General features: G+C 34.3%; 1 protein-coding gene across 1 annotated transcript in view; it reads left to right on the top strand.

The window, feature by feature from the left end:
* TMPRSS15 (transmembrane serine protease 15) overlaps window positions 1–17,671 on the top strand; it is a 141,398-nt gene that overhangs the window by 73,917 nt on the left and 49,810 nt on the right. The window contains exons 15-16 of the mRNA XM_082460669.1: window positions 939–1,061; window positions 3,015–3,155. Of these exons, the coding sequence (XP_082316795.1) occupies window positions 939–1,061; window positions 3,015–3,155 (264 nt within the window). The remainder of the gene's footprint in view (window positions 1–938; window positions 1,062–3,014; window positions 3,156–17,671) is intronic.

The following is a 17,671-nucleotide window of genomic DNA, read 5'->3' as shown; positions in this document are numbered from 1 at the left end:
AGGAAATGGGATTCCAGGGATATAGGAGGTAGTATTGGCAGCCTTGGTGATTGATTGGACGCAGTAGGAGAGAGGAGGTCAAGGGAGATGCGGAGGTTTCTGGTATAGACAAATATGAGTAGATGATTAGTGGTGCTATTCACTGAGATAGGAAGAATGGAAAAAGGAGTGAGTTGGGGAAAGAGATAATTGTGTGTTCCCTGTATTACACGTTGAATTTGAGATACGTACATCTGTACACAGTAAATAATTGAATAAATGGATTTACTTCTCAAAAAAAAAGTGTAGAAAATAAAGACTTAGATGTCATTACTATGTTGATGAAATGATTTCCTTAAGAGTGAATGAGAACACTCACGCAGAATGAGGAAAGAGCCTAGAACAAAATCTAAAGACTAAATCTTTTAAGGAATCAATAAAGAACAAGGAGTGTTTATTGTTACTAAGGCTAGTAATTTTGTTTTGTTTTGTTCCAAAAGGAACCACCATCATATGAAACATATAAATAATGGCAACAATTACTTAAAGAAATACTAAAGTTTAGTTGCCCTACAAATTGCATTTTAATCACCTCATTTTCCTCTACATTTAGTCATGGAAATAAAATAAATGGAAATAGAATATTCACATCTTTGACATTCATAAATTTTAGATTGTAGGACTGAAACACTATTGGCAAGCTTTGATTAAAGTATTCCATTTTATATGAAATAAAGCAAATTCAATTACAGTAAATTATTTCATATTTAGTTGAAATTTTACTACAAATATTCTGGAATAGATAAAATGTTTCTTCACACACAAAAACAGCTTGGAATATTGGTTTATATAAAATGAAAACATCTTTGAAAGTAATTTGAAATTCTCAAGAGATTGAAGTTTTGAAGAGAAATCAAAAGAAGTATGTTTAAACGATGTTGTTATTTATTACTTTTAAGGTGTTTGGAATTTAAATGCACAAAAGGGAAAAAATATTCAGCTTCACTTTCAAATATTTGACTTAGAAAATATTGCAGATGTTGTTGAAATCAGAGATGGTGAAGATGATTCCTTGCTCTTAGGTAAGTCTCCAGTTTAAATATTGTGAAGGTTGTATGGCTCAAGACATTGGACTGATGGAGAGAGCATTTCTCAATAAATGTAGTCACTCTTTTACAACAAGCAAAGTGAAATTACAGCAGTAGAGTAACATGCCAAACTGTATGTCACGCTTCCAATATGGGGAGTGTTTACAATGATGACAGAATGACACTTTTCTGAAGCATTCTTGGCAAAGGAGGATTCATAGTTTTGAGTCAGCAGTTCCTACCAGCTGATGTTAATTTACTACAATAAGCATTACACTTTAGAGACTAAAAGCTAAGAACATCCATTATGCAGTTTTCTATGCATTATGTGTACATCGTATTTCCAAAGATAGCTATTATATTATGTTTTATTTCACTTCAAACTAGAGGAACAATTGTGTTTGTTATGCAAAATTTTTAAATGCTTTTTACTTTGTGTTTCACTATTACTTTGATTGTCTGTGTCTCTAGTACTAGCTGCTTCTATATAAGTATCTGAGAATGAGTCAAAAGTTGAGCAAGTTGATTTTTCCCTAACAGCTGTTGATCATTAATTTTTTTAAATAGACATGGGGAAAAAGTGTTCTATTCTAGAGGAAATTATTATACTTAGATCATAAAATACATGTTAATATAATAAAAATCTATCAAGTATAATGGCTAATATCTTACTCAATTACTACCAATTTTTAAGAAAGAAGTGTCTTGATAAGTCATGCACTGAACTATGAAAATACATGAAAGGTCAACTGGAATGCAGAAACAGCACACTTTACAAGTAAAAGTGTTTTATCTAACTGTGCTTTAGACCTGTATTAATTATTTCCTATAAAATATGACCAGATAGCTATGCAATCACATGAACACTGCAACAAGTGGATGAAGACTCCAGAGGGCACGCACTATAGCAATGAAGGAACAGAGTGGTGAGAGGGTTCCCCAGCCATACTAATCCATCACCATTATGTAGGCTCTTCAGAAAAATCCCACAAAGTTCTAAAGTACAAGTTTCCTGGAAGAGGATTTTGAGAGCCACACACAGAACAAATAACAATGAAAATCTCAGTGGGGTGAGGAGCCTTGTGCTAGCAAGAACTGAGGAACTTCAAATTTGATTTTCAATACAGTTATAAACACATTTTGAGTAGTTTTTCCATTTTCAGTTTACTCTGTCTTTCTAATAAAAACTTCAGTGTTCTCATGATCTAAGAAAAATCAGTTTTTATCATTTCACCTCTTAGTATTTCCATCAATCACCAAAAAGGATCTCAGAATCATCCTTTTCAAATATGTAGGTGAGAAGTTCTTTTGATACAGAATCACTTTTAAGGATTCCAATATATAAAATATTTAATAATATGAATGTATTTTTAAATTAACTGAAGCCTTTAGTTTTTAATAAAGAGTATTTTATTGTTTATGAAACCCTCAAAGCCCAGGGATTAGAGGGAAAAAAATCGAAAACCACCATTTAGGTTTATATTATCTGTCTGTAATTAATTCATCTGTCAGATTAGGTTAGTGATTCAATTTATTAAAAAATCAAATAAATGTAGACAAAAATTTATTAAGGGAGACTATAAGCTCTGTTATTTCATACAGGTCTTTAAAAGCAGGCAAATAATTATTTTTCTGTGATAACATGGGCTTTGAATAGTAGTGATGCAAAGCCAGACAATATTATGAGTAATTCATCATTAAATTATAGAGCTGCAGAAACCTTAAGTAATACTGGAAAAGGTCAGTAGAGAAGTTGGCTTTCCTAGAAGCAGTGCCTAAAATGTAAGAGAATGTATGCATTTACTTACATGTGGTGCTTCCTGAGCAAGCCAGGCTGCATGTTGCATACCTCTGGGAGACAGAACTGAGAAAAAAGGTATATTCCTTCTAGAGTCAAAGAATCATCTCACTGATTATTCTTTTTTTTTTTTTTTTTTTTTTGAGCAGCTGTGTACACAGGGCCTGGTCCAGTAAAGGACGTGTTCTCAACCACCAACAGAATGACTGTGCTTTTTATCACTGATGATGCATTGGCAAAAGCGGGATTTAAAGCAAATTTCACTACTGGCTATCACTTGGGGATTCCAGGTAAGTGCACTCGGGATTACATGCTGCCTTGTAACTTTTGGAGCAAAACAGTAGAAACACACAGGAGGGGAGATTTGTTCAAGATGGCGGAGTAGAAGGACGTGCACTCACTCCCTCTTGCAAGAGCACCAGAATCACAACTAACTGCTGAACAGTCACTAACAGGAAGACACTGGAACTCACTAAAAAAGATACCCCACATCCAAAGACAAAGGAGAAGCCACAATGAGACAGTAAGAGGGGTGCAATCACAAAATCAAATCCCATAACTGCTGGGTGGGTGACTCACAAACTGGAGAACAACTATACCACAGGAGTCCACCCACTGGAGTGAAGGCTCTGAGCCCATGTCAGGCTTTCCAATCTGGGGGGCTGGCAATGGGAGGAGGAATTCTCAGAGAATCAGACTTTGAAGGCTAGCAGAATTTGATTGCAGGACTTCAACAGGACTGGGGTAAACAGAGACTCCACTCTTGGAGGGCACACACAAAGTAGTGTATGCATCAGGACCCAAGGGGAAGGAGCAGTGACCCCATAAGAGACTGGACCAGACCTATCTACTAGTGTTAGAGGGTCTCCTAAGAGACAGGGGGTGGCTGTGGCCCACCATGGGGACAAGGACCCTGGCAGCAGAAGTTCTGGGAAGTACTCCTTGGTGTGAGCCCTCCCGGAGTCAACCATTAGCCCCACTAATGGGCCTGTAACCTCCAGTGTTGGGTTGCCTCAGACCAAACAACCAACAGGGAGGGAACTCAGCCCCACCCATCAACAGACAAGCAGATTAAAGTTTTACTGAGCTCTGCCCACCAGAGCAACACCCAGCTCTACACACCACCAGTCCCTCCCATCAGGAAGCTTGAACAAGCCTCTTAGATAGCATCATCCACCAGTGGGCAGACAATAGAAGCAAGAAGAACTATAATCCTGCAGCCTGTGGAACAAAAACCACATTCACAAAAAGATAGACAAAATTAAAAGGCAGAGGACTATGTACCAGAAGAAGGAACAAGATAAAACAGAGAAAAACAATTAAATGAAGTGGAAATAGGCAACCTTCCAGAAAAAGAATTCAGAATAATAATAGTAAAGATGATCCAGGACCTCGGAAAAAGAATGGAGGCAAAAATCGAGAAGATGAAAGAAATGTTTAATAAAGACATAGAAGAATTAAAGAACAAAAAAACAGAGATGAACATTACAATAACTGAAATGAAAAATACACAAGTAGGAATCAATAGCAGAATAACTGAGGTAGAAGAATGGATAAGTGACCTGGAAGACAGAATGGTGGAATTCACTGCCGTGAAACAAAATATAGAAAAAAGAATGAAAAAATATAAAGGCAGCCTAAAAGACCTCTGGGACAACATAAAACGCACCAACATTCACATTACAGGGGTCCCAGAAGGAGAAAAGAGAGAAAAAGGACCTGAGAAAATATTTGAAGAGATTATAGTTGAAAACATCCCTAACAAGGTAAAGGAAATAGCCACCCAAGTCCAGGAATCACAGAGAGTCCCAGGCAGGATAAACCCAAGGAGGAACACGCCAAGACACATAGTAATCAAATTGGCAAATATTAAAGACAAAGAAAAATTATTAAAAGCAACAAGGGAGGAATGACCAATAACATACAAGGGAACTCCCATTAGGTTAACAGCTGATTTCTCAGCAGAAAAACTACAAGCCAGAAGGGAGTGGCACTATATATTTAAAACGATGAAAGGGAAGAAACTACAACCAAGATTACTCTACCCAGCAAGGACCTCATTCAGATTCGATGGAGAAATCAAGAGTGTTAAAGACAAGCAAAAGCTAAGAGAATTCAGCACCACAAAACCAGCTCTAAAACAAATGCTAAAGGAACTTCTCTAAGTGGGAAACACAAGAGAAGAAAAGGACCTACAAAAACAAACCCAAAACAATTAAGAAAATGGTAATAGGAACATACATATCGTTAATTACCTTAAATGTGAATGGATTAAATGCTCCAACCAAAAGACACAGGCTTGCTGAATGGATACAAAAACAAGACTGTATATATGCTGTCTACAAGAGAGCCACTTCAGACCTAAGGACACATACAGACTGAAAGTGGGGGGATGGAAAAAGATATTCCATGCAAATGGAAATAAAAAGAAAGCTGGAGTAGCAATATTCATATCAGATAAAATAGACTTTAAAATAAAGAATGTTACAAGAGACAAGGAAAGACACTACATAATGAACAAGGGATCAATCCAAGAAGAAGATAAAACATTATAAATATTTATGCACCTAACATAGGATCACCTCAATACATAAGGTAAATGCTAACAGCTATAAAAGAGGAAATCAACATTAACACAATAATAGTGGGGGATTTTAACACCTCACTAACAACAATGGACAGATCATCCAGACAGAAAATTAATAAGGAAACACAAGCTTTAAATGACACAACAGACCAGATAGATTTAACTGATATTTATAGGACATTACATCCAAAAACAACACAATAAACTTTCTTCTCAAGTGCACATAGAACATTCTCCAGGGTAGATCGCATCTTGGGTCACATCAAGCCTCAGTAAATTTAAGAAAATTGAAATCATATCAAGCATCTTTTTGGACCACAATGCTATGAGAAGATAAACAAAATTGATAAACCTTTAGCCAGACTCATCAAGAAAAAGAGGGAGATGACTCAAATCAATAAAATTAGAAAAGAAAAAGGAGAAGTTACAATGGACACCACAGAAATAAAAAGCATCATAAGAGACTACTACAGGCAACTCTAGCCCAATAAAATGGACAACCTGGAAGAAATAGACAAACTCTTATAAAGGTATAATCTTCTAAGACTGAACCAAGACGAAATAGAATTTATGAACAGACCAATCACAAGTAATGAAATTGACACTGTAATTAAAAGTCTTCCAACAAACGAAAGTCCAGGACCAAATGGCTTCACAAATGAATTCTATCAAACATTTAGAGAAGAGCTAACACACATCCTTCTCAAACTCTTCCAAAAAATTGCAGAGGAAGGAACACTCCCAAACTCATTCTACGAGGCCACCATCACCCTGATACCAAAACCAGACAAAGATACTACAAAAAAGAAAATTACAGAACAATATCACTGACGAATATAGATGCAAAAATCCTCAACAAAATACTAGCAAACAGAATCCAACAACACATTAAAAGGATCATACACCATGATCCAGTGGGATTTATCCCAGGGATGCAAGGATTCTTCAATATATGCAAATCAATCAATGTGACACACCATATTAACAAACTGAAGGATAAAAACCACATGATCATATCAATAGATGCAGAAAAAGCTTTTGACAAAATTCAACACCCATTTATGATTAAAAACTCTCCAGAAAGTGGGCATAGAGGGAACCTACCTCAACATAATAAAGGCCATATATGACAAACCCACAGCAAACATCATTCTCAATGGTGAAAAACTGAAAGCATTTCCTCTAAGATCAGGAACGAGACAAGGATGTCCACTCTCACCACTATTATTCAACATAGGTTTGGAAGTCCTAGCCACGGCAATCAGAGAAGAAAAAGAAATAAAAGGAGTACAAGTTGGAAAAGAAGAAGTAAAGCTGTCACTCTTTACAAATGACATGATACTATACATAGAGAATCCTAAAAATGCCACCAGAAAACTACTAGAGCTAATCAATGAATTTGGTAAAGTTGCAGGATACAAAATTAATGCACAGAAATCTCTTGCATTCCTATACACTAACAACGAAAGATCAGAAAGAGAAATTAAGGAAACAATCCCATTCACCATTGCAACAAAAAGAATAAAATATTTAAGAATAAACCTACCTAAAGAGGTAAAAGACCTGTACTCAGAAAACTATAAGACACTGATAAAAGAAATCAAAGATGATACAAACAGATGGAGAGATATACCATGTTCTTGGATTGGAAGAATAAATATTGTGAAAATGACTATACTACCCAAAGCAATCTACAGGTTCAATGCAATCCCTATCAAACTACCAATGGCATTTTTCACACTACTAGAACAAAAAAATCTTAAAATTTGTATGGAGACAAAAAAGACCCCAAATAACAAAAGCAATCTTGAGGGAAAAAAACGGAGCTGGAGGAATCAGACTTCCTGACTTCAGACTATACTACAAAGCTACAGTAATCAAGACAATATGGTACTGGCACAAAAACAGAAATATAGATCAATGGAACAGGATAGAAAGCCCAGAGATAAACCCACGCACCTATGGTTAACTAATCTATGACAAAGGAGGCAAGGATATACAATGGGGAAAAGACAGTCTCTTCAATAAGTGGTGCTGGGCTACCAAATGTAAAACCGATAGCTAGTGGGAAGCAGCTGCATAGCAGAGGGAGATCAGCTCAGTGCTTTGTGACCACCTAGAGGGGTGGAATAGGGAGGGTGGGAGGGAGGGAAACACAAGAGGGAAGAGATATGGGGATATATCTATATCTATAGATAATTCACTTTGTTATAAAGCAGAAACTAACACACCATTGTAAAGCAATTATACTCCAATAAAGATGTTAAAAAAATATAAAATTAAAATTTAAAAAAAAGTGGTGCAGGGAAAACTGGACAGCTACATGTAAAAGAATGAAATTAGAACACTCCCTAACACCATACACAAAAGTAAACTCAAAATGGATTAAAGACCTAAATGTAATGCCAGAAACTATAAAGCTCTTAGAGGAAAACATAGGAAGAACACTCTATGACATAAATCACAGCAAGATCCTTTTTGACCCACCTCCTAGAGTAAGGGAAATAAAAACAAAAATAAACAAAGGGACCTAATGAAACTTACAAGCTTTTGCACAGCAAAGGAAACCATAAACAAGATGAAAAGACAACACTCAGAATGGGAGAAAATAGTTGCAAACAAATCAATAGACAAAGGATTAATCTCCAAAATATCTAAACAGCTCATGCAGCTCAATATTAAAAAAACAAGCAACCCAATCAAAAAATGGGCAGAAGACCTAAATAGACATTTCTCCAAAGAAGACATACAGATGGCCAAGGGGCACATGAAAAGCTGCTCAACATCACTAATTATTAGAGAAATGCAAATCAAAAATACAATAAGGTATCACCTCACACCGGTTAGAATGGGTATCATCAGAAAATCTACAAACAACAAATGCTGGAGAGGGTGTGGAGAAAAGGGAACCCTCTTGCACTGTTGGTGGGAATGTAAATTGGTACAGCCACTATGGAGAACAGTATGGAGATTCCTTAAAAAACTAAAAATAGAACTACCATATGACCCAGCAATCCCACTACTGGGCATATACCCAGAGAAAACCATAATTCAAAACACACACGTACCATAATGTTCATTACAGCACTATTTACAATAGCCAGGACATAGAAGCAACCTGAATGTCCATCGACAGATGAATGGGTAAAGAAGTTGTGGTACATATGTACAATGGAATATTACTCAGCCATAAAAAGGAACGAAATTGAGTCTTTTGTAGAGACGTGGATGGACCTAGAGACTGTCATACAGAGTGAAGTAAGTCAGAAAGAGAAAAACAAATATCGTATGCTAACACATATATGTGGAATCTAGAAAAATTGTACTGATGACCAGTTTGCAAGGCAGAAATAGAGACACAGATGTAGAGAACAAACGTATGGACACCAAGGGGGGAAAGCAGGGGTGGTGGTGGGGGTGGGTGAATTGGGAGATTGGAATTGACGTATATACAACAATATGTATAAAATTGATAACTAATAAGAACCTGCTGTATAAAAAAGTAAAATAAAATTCAAATATAAAAAAAGAAACATATAAGACTTAATTTCAATGTTTGCATTCTAGTACATTTATTCATTCTTCCTCATCTTAAAGGAAATTTTCTTCCTTCCTTTACACCTGATTAACCACTAGCTGACTTTGTTCAAAGCTGGAATCCACACTGGTTTTTCAGCAAACCTATTTGCACTTCTCTGGTGTGAAAAGAGCTGTGCATTTTGTACACTGAAGAGAGCCGTTTTAAACTATAAAGGGGGGTTATTGGCACTGTGAGGAAAGAGGATTGTCTGTCATGTTCCCTTTGCCAAGAACTCTTTTAGAGAACAGCAGGGATACAGGCAAATGAGCTATTTGAATGCCAACAACATCCAATTAAAAAATTAACATCATTAACTTCTTGGAGACAAGCAGTGTAAAAGCACTGCCATGAAGGGAGAAGGAATTTGATGCTGATACTTGCTGGGATGCACAACCTTCTTACCCTATATTTTTTATTACATCAATAACATAGTCAGCAGGAAAACCAAAATCGTGACCAGCTTGCTCATCATGGAGATATCTAGATATATATGTAGATGTAGATATAGATATAGATATAAATATTTTCATTCATATATGTAAGATATAATACAACTCTGCATTCAACAGTCTATAGAGAATTTTTATAGCTTGCTTTTCCCCTTGTACTATGATTTTTTAAAATACTTCTGTCCCACAACTTAGTAGTTCTCTCTAGATGCAAATATGTCAGGAAAACAGAATACACATTCCTTCCTACATCTATCCTTCCCTTCCATAAGAGATTGTGGTCAGTTTGTCTTTAATTAAAATGTCTAGAAAAGAGGTAGAGTTGGAGCATTGTTCATCATCTGGCCTATTATCTGATCCTAGAATCATCTGTACAAATCTCTGCTCCTCTACTTACAACTGCCCTAAACCCTAGACTCCATCCTAGAAAGTTGTATGCTTTCAGCATTACTACAAATATGAAAATTGACCTGTAGCTTATATACCCTCTGTTCCTGAAAATAAGTCATAACAATTGTTACTATCCAAGCTACTTAGGTGAGAGTAAGTGGTAGCCCAGCCAACTATCCTGTTCTTCAGAAGAATTTTGTGATGTTTTAGAAGCAGCTACTTATGATTTATAAGCAACATTGACATGAATCAATCAAAAAATCCATTAGTGAAGTAAACAAAAAAATCAATTAATGAAGTATACAAACAAAAAATCAACTAGGGAAGTAAACAAACAAAAATATTAAGGCCTATGAAAGAACATACAACACCAAAGGAAAGCAATAAAGACTTTTAGATCAACAGAAAATTAGAATTTATCTCAAAATAGAGTACATGGAAAAGGAGAAAAATATAGAAAGTGATATGATTTATAATTATTTTAATTTATAAATGAGATTATTTATTTATTTTTAAATTATAATTATTTTTCAAAATAGCAAAAAAGAAAATATATTGACATGAAAATATAGTTATGTGTATAAATATATAATGGATAAATTATATATTATACATTATGTATAAATATAATGTATAAGATATATAGAGATAGAGAGAGATAGATATAATGTATAAAAATCAGAAATTAACTTAGAGGAGAAGTAAATCACTGCCTTGGAAAATATTAATCAAGACAATTTTGAGACTACCATTATGAATTGTCAGTATTCTATCCCTATGGCCACCTTTGGGCAGAGGAATTTCTTGTTGAAACTCTACCACACACAAAAAAAAAAAGAAAAAAGAAAAAAAGAAACTCTACCACAACCAGATTATTATTTCTGACTTGATCAGAGGTTTTTGTTAATGATGTGAACTGCACAGTTTATTTTGCACACCTATTCAAAAACTCTGGCACCAAAATACCACATTGTCACAAAAATGCAACACAAGAGCATGATCAAGTAAGCAAAAACAATAGGTAAAGAGATGGAAAAATGTGGGAGTCTGTGATAGGCATACGGGAAAAAGACCAGCCCACAAGCTGAAAATAATAGAACCAGTTGAAACTAACACTGAAAGGTGTAATGGGAAAAAACGATATACTTTCTAGATCTGATTAAAGTGACTGAAAAATCATGAAATCTCATTGCTTACTGTAAAAAATTTATAAGCAGAAATCAGTGTTGTAACATTTCCTGTTTAAAATTTTTAATTTCAAGAGGAAAATTTTTCAGCAAATTTTTTGAGGAGAATAAACAGAATCATTTTTCAAAGATGTCAAAAATCAGTTCAGCTTTATATTTCAGTCATTTTATGGTGAATATTTAAAAACAGCAGAGTGACATTTCTAAATTTTTGAGGAGAAACTTCTGCAATAAAAAATGTATAGACATCAATATCACTGTATTTGAATGCAATATAATTAAGTGCTCAGTTCTATAAAGTATTTTAAAATAGAGCAAGCAAATATGTAATAGTTATTCTCTTAGAGGGGAGGGCTTCCCAACTTTTTTCCAAGGATGTCATGGAGGGAACTTTTGAGAAATACTATATATTTTTAAAATTTATTATAATTATATTTACTTATTTGTTATTACAATAAAATTTATTTTTCAACATTTATTTCTAGTAAGTATAAAAACACAAAATAAACTAAGAACTTGTAGGACATTATATTAACTGCAACTCTAATTAATTATTAGCTGTTTAATATTGTTCCATATCTATTCACCAAATTAAAATGAACAGCAAACATAAGCTATTTTTTTTTTACTTTCTTTTTTTTTATTGAAGTATAGTTGATTTATTATACTGTGTTAGCTTCAGGTGTACAGCACAGCGATTCAGTTATATATACTATATATATATTTCTTTTCAGATTATTTTTCCTTATAGGTTATTAAAAAATATTGAGTATAGTTCCCTGTGCTATACAGTAGGTCCTTGTTGGTTATCTATATATTTTACATATAGTAGTGTGTATATGTTAATCCCAACCTCCTAATTTATCCCTCCCCCCCAACCCCCTTCCCTCTTTGGTAAACATAAGTTTGTTTTCTATGTCTGTGAGTCTCTTTCTGTTTTGTAAATAATTTCATTTGTATCATTTTTTAATTTTTTAAAATTTTTATTGGAGTAAGGGTGATTTACAATGTTCTGTTAGTTACATAGAAAATCCTAAAGTTGCTACCAGAAAACTACTGGAGCTCATGGATGAATTTGGTAAAGTTGCAGGATACAAAATTAACACACAGAAATCCTTTGCATTCCTATACATTAACAAAAGATCAGAAAGAGAAGTTAAGAAAACAATCCCATTCACCATCGCACCAAAAAGAATAAACTTATGTATCAGTTTTTTAGATTCCACATATAAGTGATATCATATGATATTGGTCTTTGGCTGAGAAGTACTATATTTTTAAAGAAATGAAGATGAATAGTAAAACCAACTGGACTAATGAGATAAGAAAACTAATAGCGCTAACCAATAAGGGAGTGAATTTATTTACAAATCCAAACAACTGAAATAATTATTGAGCATTCCACCATCTGCAAAAGTGAAAGCATCTTGAAATGAAATTTTAGAGAAATAGTAGGTCTTTAAAGCCATATTTTAAATTGTAAGAGAAAGGGGAGGAAAGAAGTGGAAAGAGAATAGGTTGGGAAAAGGAAGGCAGCAACATCTCTTCTATTAAAAATATTACAGTTACTAGCTTTTATTAGAGTCTTATAATAAGATAAATACATTAGGATTTTGAAAAATAGTACAAGAAATTTCCCTTCAAGATAAAAGCCAAAAGAATGTAATCTATGGCTTCCAACAAAAAATAGATTGGAGATTTATGGCATAGGTGTTGCTTATATTTGTTTGCCCTTTCACTAGATTTCAGTTACTATGATTATGTTACTTAGGTAATAAATCATTTAGAGAAAATTCCCTCAACTGAAGCTAAAATGGAGTTTTCCATGACCATCACTGTGTGCTGAATATGCTGGGAATGTGGTTTCACATCCCTCTTGGCCACAGGACAGATGCTGCTGGAGAGTAGAAAACAGAGGGATTGAGTCATCATCAACACAGTCTTCTCCCAGAGAGATTTTTACACCAAAAGGCTGAAAAGCAATTACAGAAACAGGGAATTGACAGTGGCAGATAATCACGCTGGTAACGGAAAGAGAGATTAGGCACACATATCTGTTTATATTGGTTCTCTGCTTTGCTGGTCATTTTAGGAAAAAGGGATCAAAGGAATATCATAAATTTGCAGCATGTATGTGCTTCATTTATCTTCTGAGATATTTTAGGGACACCTTCCAAAGCATTCAATTGATGAGTAAAACAATTGTATAACATATTTTTGTATCTCCTTTCTTTATCTTAGTTTTCACATTTTATTTACATTAAACTAGAGTATACGAAATATAGGCTTATTAAGATCACTCTCCTCTGAATGTCCCTTCATTGCTCTTTTCTGAATATCAGAATCTTAATTTGGAATTCAATAGTGCTTATCTGGCAACTGTGGAAGTGGCAGCTGATTACATTTAGGGGTTTAGAGCCCTCCCCAGATTGTGTGGCATGTGCCTTAGAGATCAATTCAGTTCCATTAAAACCAAGCATATGTTGACTAAATGAGGCAGGGCTACTGGAGACATCATAAAAAGGAGATGGGAAAATTCAGTTCTTAGCAATATTTTTTTTTCTCTCTCTCACTATGGGCATAAAATTATCAGAAATAAGACATCAGAGGCCACAGAGAGTTAAACTTTTGGATTAAAGACTTCTTAACGAAGCCGAACTGTTATATGTTGCAAAGAATCAGAATTCAGTTCATGCACGTAAAGGGAAATTTTGAAAGCGTTTATTTACACTTCTCCTCAGAATTTGCCATTCTTTTCGGTTCAGCAGCAGTAGATTGTTTTGCTCCATACAGCATTTTTTCATCCAATGTATTCATCTTATAGAAAGAGGTTAATTTTTCCATGTTCATACAGTATTAACAGCTTTGACTAGAGCACAAAAATGAATTACAATTTTCAGATATTTATACATGTTTTCATTCATATTTTTATTCAGATATTTAAATTTTCATTCAATGGATATGTGTTTTCCAATTAAATATAGCCTGGCTATACTAGTAAAAGAGTAAAATTATTAATAAATTATCTATTATTAAATTATTGATATTGAAAACTCATTTTTACATAATGACTTTAACAAACTATGAAAACAAAGTAATGGGATAATATAAAAATGACTAGCTGTGACTAACATTCTATAAGTATATTATGATATTTGATTATGGGTACATAATTAGGCCATCAGGTTTTAAAATAAATATAATATATATTAAGTACAGATTTAAAATAGAATATATAAATTCAAAAACATATATACCTAGTTTTAAGTATTCCTGTTTGCTAAATGAAAATTAACACTAGAAAGATTAAAATATAAATTCAGTTAAAACATTAATGCTTGCCTGTAGAGTAAGTAGCTGTCTTTGCCAATTTATCATCTCACTAACCTGGTTTAAAAATATGTGTTTATGAAATAAATTGATAATTACATTTACAAGAACCTCCCTAATAGTATTATACTTGATATATGTAACCTACTCACATTGGATAAAGATTTGTAGAAACAACCAGCCCAGTCATGCCTTCCTTAAAGTATTTTTTATTAAAGTAACTTAAATTTGGATTGAAAAAACATAGACTTCATCAAAGTTTAAAATAACCTATACAAATAGCTCCAATTATTGTTGTGAGATACCCAGAGGAAAGGATTATGTGTGATTTCTTGCATTATCTGGAGGGGAAAGTCACACAGCCAGAACATAGAAGTAAGAATAGTAACTTAAAAATATCAATGAAAAGGACGATTTCTAAATGTTACTATCAATACTTTGCTGTTAAGGATAAAATTCATTCTTCATTCAATGTATTCATATTGGTATACTAAATGCATTTAATTTTTAAAAAATTTACTCTCATGATATACCTAAGACATAAGTGGTACTTATCCTATTTGACAGTAAAGGAAACTGAGTTTCTGAAAGACTAATTTATTTGCCCAGGGTCAAAAATAAATAAAAAGGAAGTGGCTAGTATGGTACTGGCACAAAAACAGAAATATAGATCAATGGAACAGGATAGAAAGCCCAGAGATAAACCCACGTACATATGGTCACCTTATTTTTGATAAAGGAGGCAAGAACATACAATGGAGAAAAGACAGCCTCTTCAATAAGTGATGCTGGAAAAATTGGACAGCTACATGTAAAAGAATGAAATTAGAACACTCCCTAACACCATACACAAAAATAAACTCAAAATGGATTAAAGACCTAAATGTAAGTCCAGCCACTATAAAACTCTTAGAGGAAAACATAGGCAGAACACCCTATGACATAAATCACAGCAAGATCCTTTCTGACCCACCTCCTAGAGAAATGGAAATAAAAACACAAATAAACAAATGGGACCTAATGAAACTCAAAAGCTTTTGCACGGCAAAGGAAACCATAAACAAGACGAAAAGACAACCCTCAGAATGGGAGAAGATATTTGCAAATAAAGCAACTGACAAAGATTTAATCTCCAAAATATACAAGCAGCTCATGCAGCTCAATATCAAAAAAACAAACAACCCAATCCAAAAATGGGCAAAAGACCTAAATAGACATTTCTCCAAAGAAGATATACAGATTGCCAACAAACACATGAAAGAATTCTCAACATCATTAATCATTAGAGAAATGCAAATCAAAACTACAATGAAGTATCACCTCACACCAGTCAGAATGGCCATCAACAAAAAAATCTACAAACAATAAATGCTGGAGAGGGTGTGGAGAAAAGGGAACCCTCTTGCACTGTTGGTGGGAATGTAAATTGATACAGCCACTATGGAGAACAGTGTGGAGGTTCCTTAAAAAACTAAAAATAGAACTACCATACGACCCAGCAATCCTACTACTGGACATATACCCTGGGAAAACCATAATTCAAAAAGAGTCATGTACCATAATGTTCATTGCAACTCTATTTACAATAGCCAGGACATGGAAGCAACCTAAGTGTCCATCGACAGATGAATGGATAAAGAAGATGTGGCACATATACACAATGGAATATTACTCAGCCATAAAAAGAAACGAAATTGAGTTATTTGTAGTGGGGTGGATGGACCTAGAGTCTGTCATACATAGTGAAATAAGTCAAAAAGAGAAAAACAAATACCATATGCTAACACATATATATGGAATCTAAAAAAAAAAAAAGATCATGAAGAACCTAGGGGCAGGATGGGAATAAAGATGCAGACCTACTAGAGAATGGACTTGAGAACACAGGGAGGGGGAAGGGTAAGCTAGGACAAAGTGAGAGAGTGGCATGGACATATATACACTACCAAATGTAAAATAGCTAGTGAGAAGCAGCCGTATAGCACAGGGAGATCAGCTCCGTGCTCTATGACCGCCTAGAGGGGTGGGATAGAGAGGGTGGAGGGGGGGAGATGCAAGAGGGAAGAGATATGGGGATATATCTATATGTATAGCTGATTCACTTCGTTATAAAGCAGAAACTAGCACACCATTGTAAAGCAATTATACTCCAATAAAGATGTTAAAAAAAAAAAAGGAAATGGCTAAGCTGCAGATCAAACCAGTCATATGATTCCAGAGCTTATGTTTTAACCACCACTCAAATAAGTAAATTTTATCTTCATAATTCATAGAATCAATTTTTATTTTTCAAATCAATAGAGTTACCATCAGCCAATCAACTGCCTAATTTTTAAATGTTTTTTTTTGAAATCATACTTTTAAAGATTTCTTTGTATTGCATTAACTCTATTACTAAGGTTCATACTGATTTTTGAGGCATATCACTCATTTAACATAAATTAATTCACTTAACGTTTAACAAATATCTACTGATTTCCTACTTTGTTCCAGACATTTTGTCAAGTCCTAAGCATATAAAATGAAGAACCAAGGCATAAGGGTATTACAGATAGTACATTGTACATTCAATTTAAAGAACAGACTCGATGAGAATATAAACAGATAAAACTTTATTTTTCTCTACTTACTTTATTTCAAATCTCTCTTTTTATTCTGGGATATTTCAGGCAGATCTCTTCATTTTTCCAGTTATTTTAGGTATGCAATTTTCTTAAATGGGTAATTAAACCTCACTTTTAGGTATTAAAATGTACAGTCAAATACAACATCAAAACTTTAATATCATCTAAGTCACAGCTCTTTTTTTTTAATCTCCCAACTCAGGCACAAATCTTGGCCCAATAACTTAAAGTAGAAGAAGGTGGAAATATTGTCTTTAACTTACTTCTCACCTTCTTTCCCTTCCATCTTCCCATAGCTCCAGTGTTGGAAGAGAGGCAGAAAAGGATAATCTTCTACACTGTAGTTTTCTTTCAGCTAACAGTAGCTCCTGGACAAATGCTAACTCTTTTGTAGAACAGAGTTGTGGATTCTTTGGCGTGTTCCTCTCCCCACTCCCCAGGACCACTGCACAGTAGGCATGGTAGTACACTACTTACACTTGTGATCTCTTATAAACCTGCTTTGCTCCTAATCCCCACCAGCCAGGCTTCATTCCCGCACTTATTTGTGCTGGAGCCAGCTTGTCCTGACAGGCAGCTGTCACTCAATTATCTTTCCCAGTGTCCATGTGGCCAAAAGGAAACTCATGCACTGCCCTGCACATGGAGAAAATGCAGGT

Source organism: Balaenoptera physalus, assembly GCF_965194825.1.
Source record: "Balaenoptera physalus genome assembly, chromosome: 4".
NCBI lineage: Eukaryota > Metazoa > Chordata > Mammalia > Artiodactyla > Balaenopteridae > Balaenoptera > Balaenoptera physalus.
This window is presented reverse-complemented; position numbering and strand designations above follow the sequence as displayed.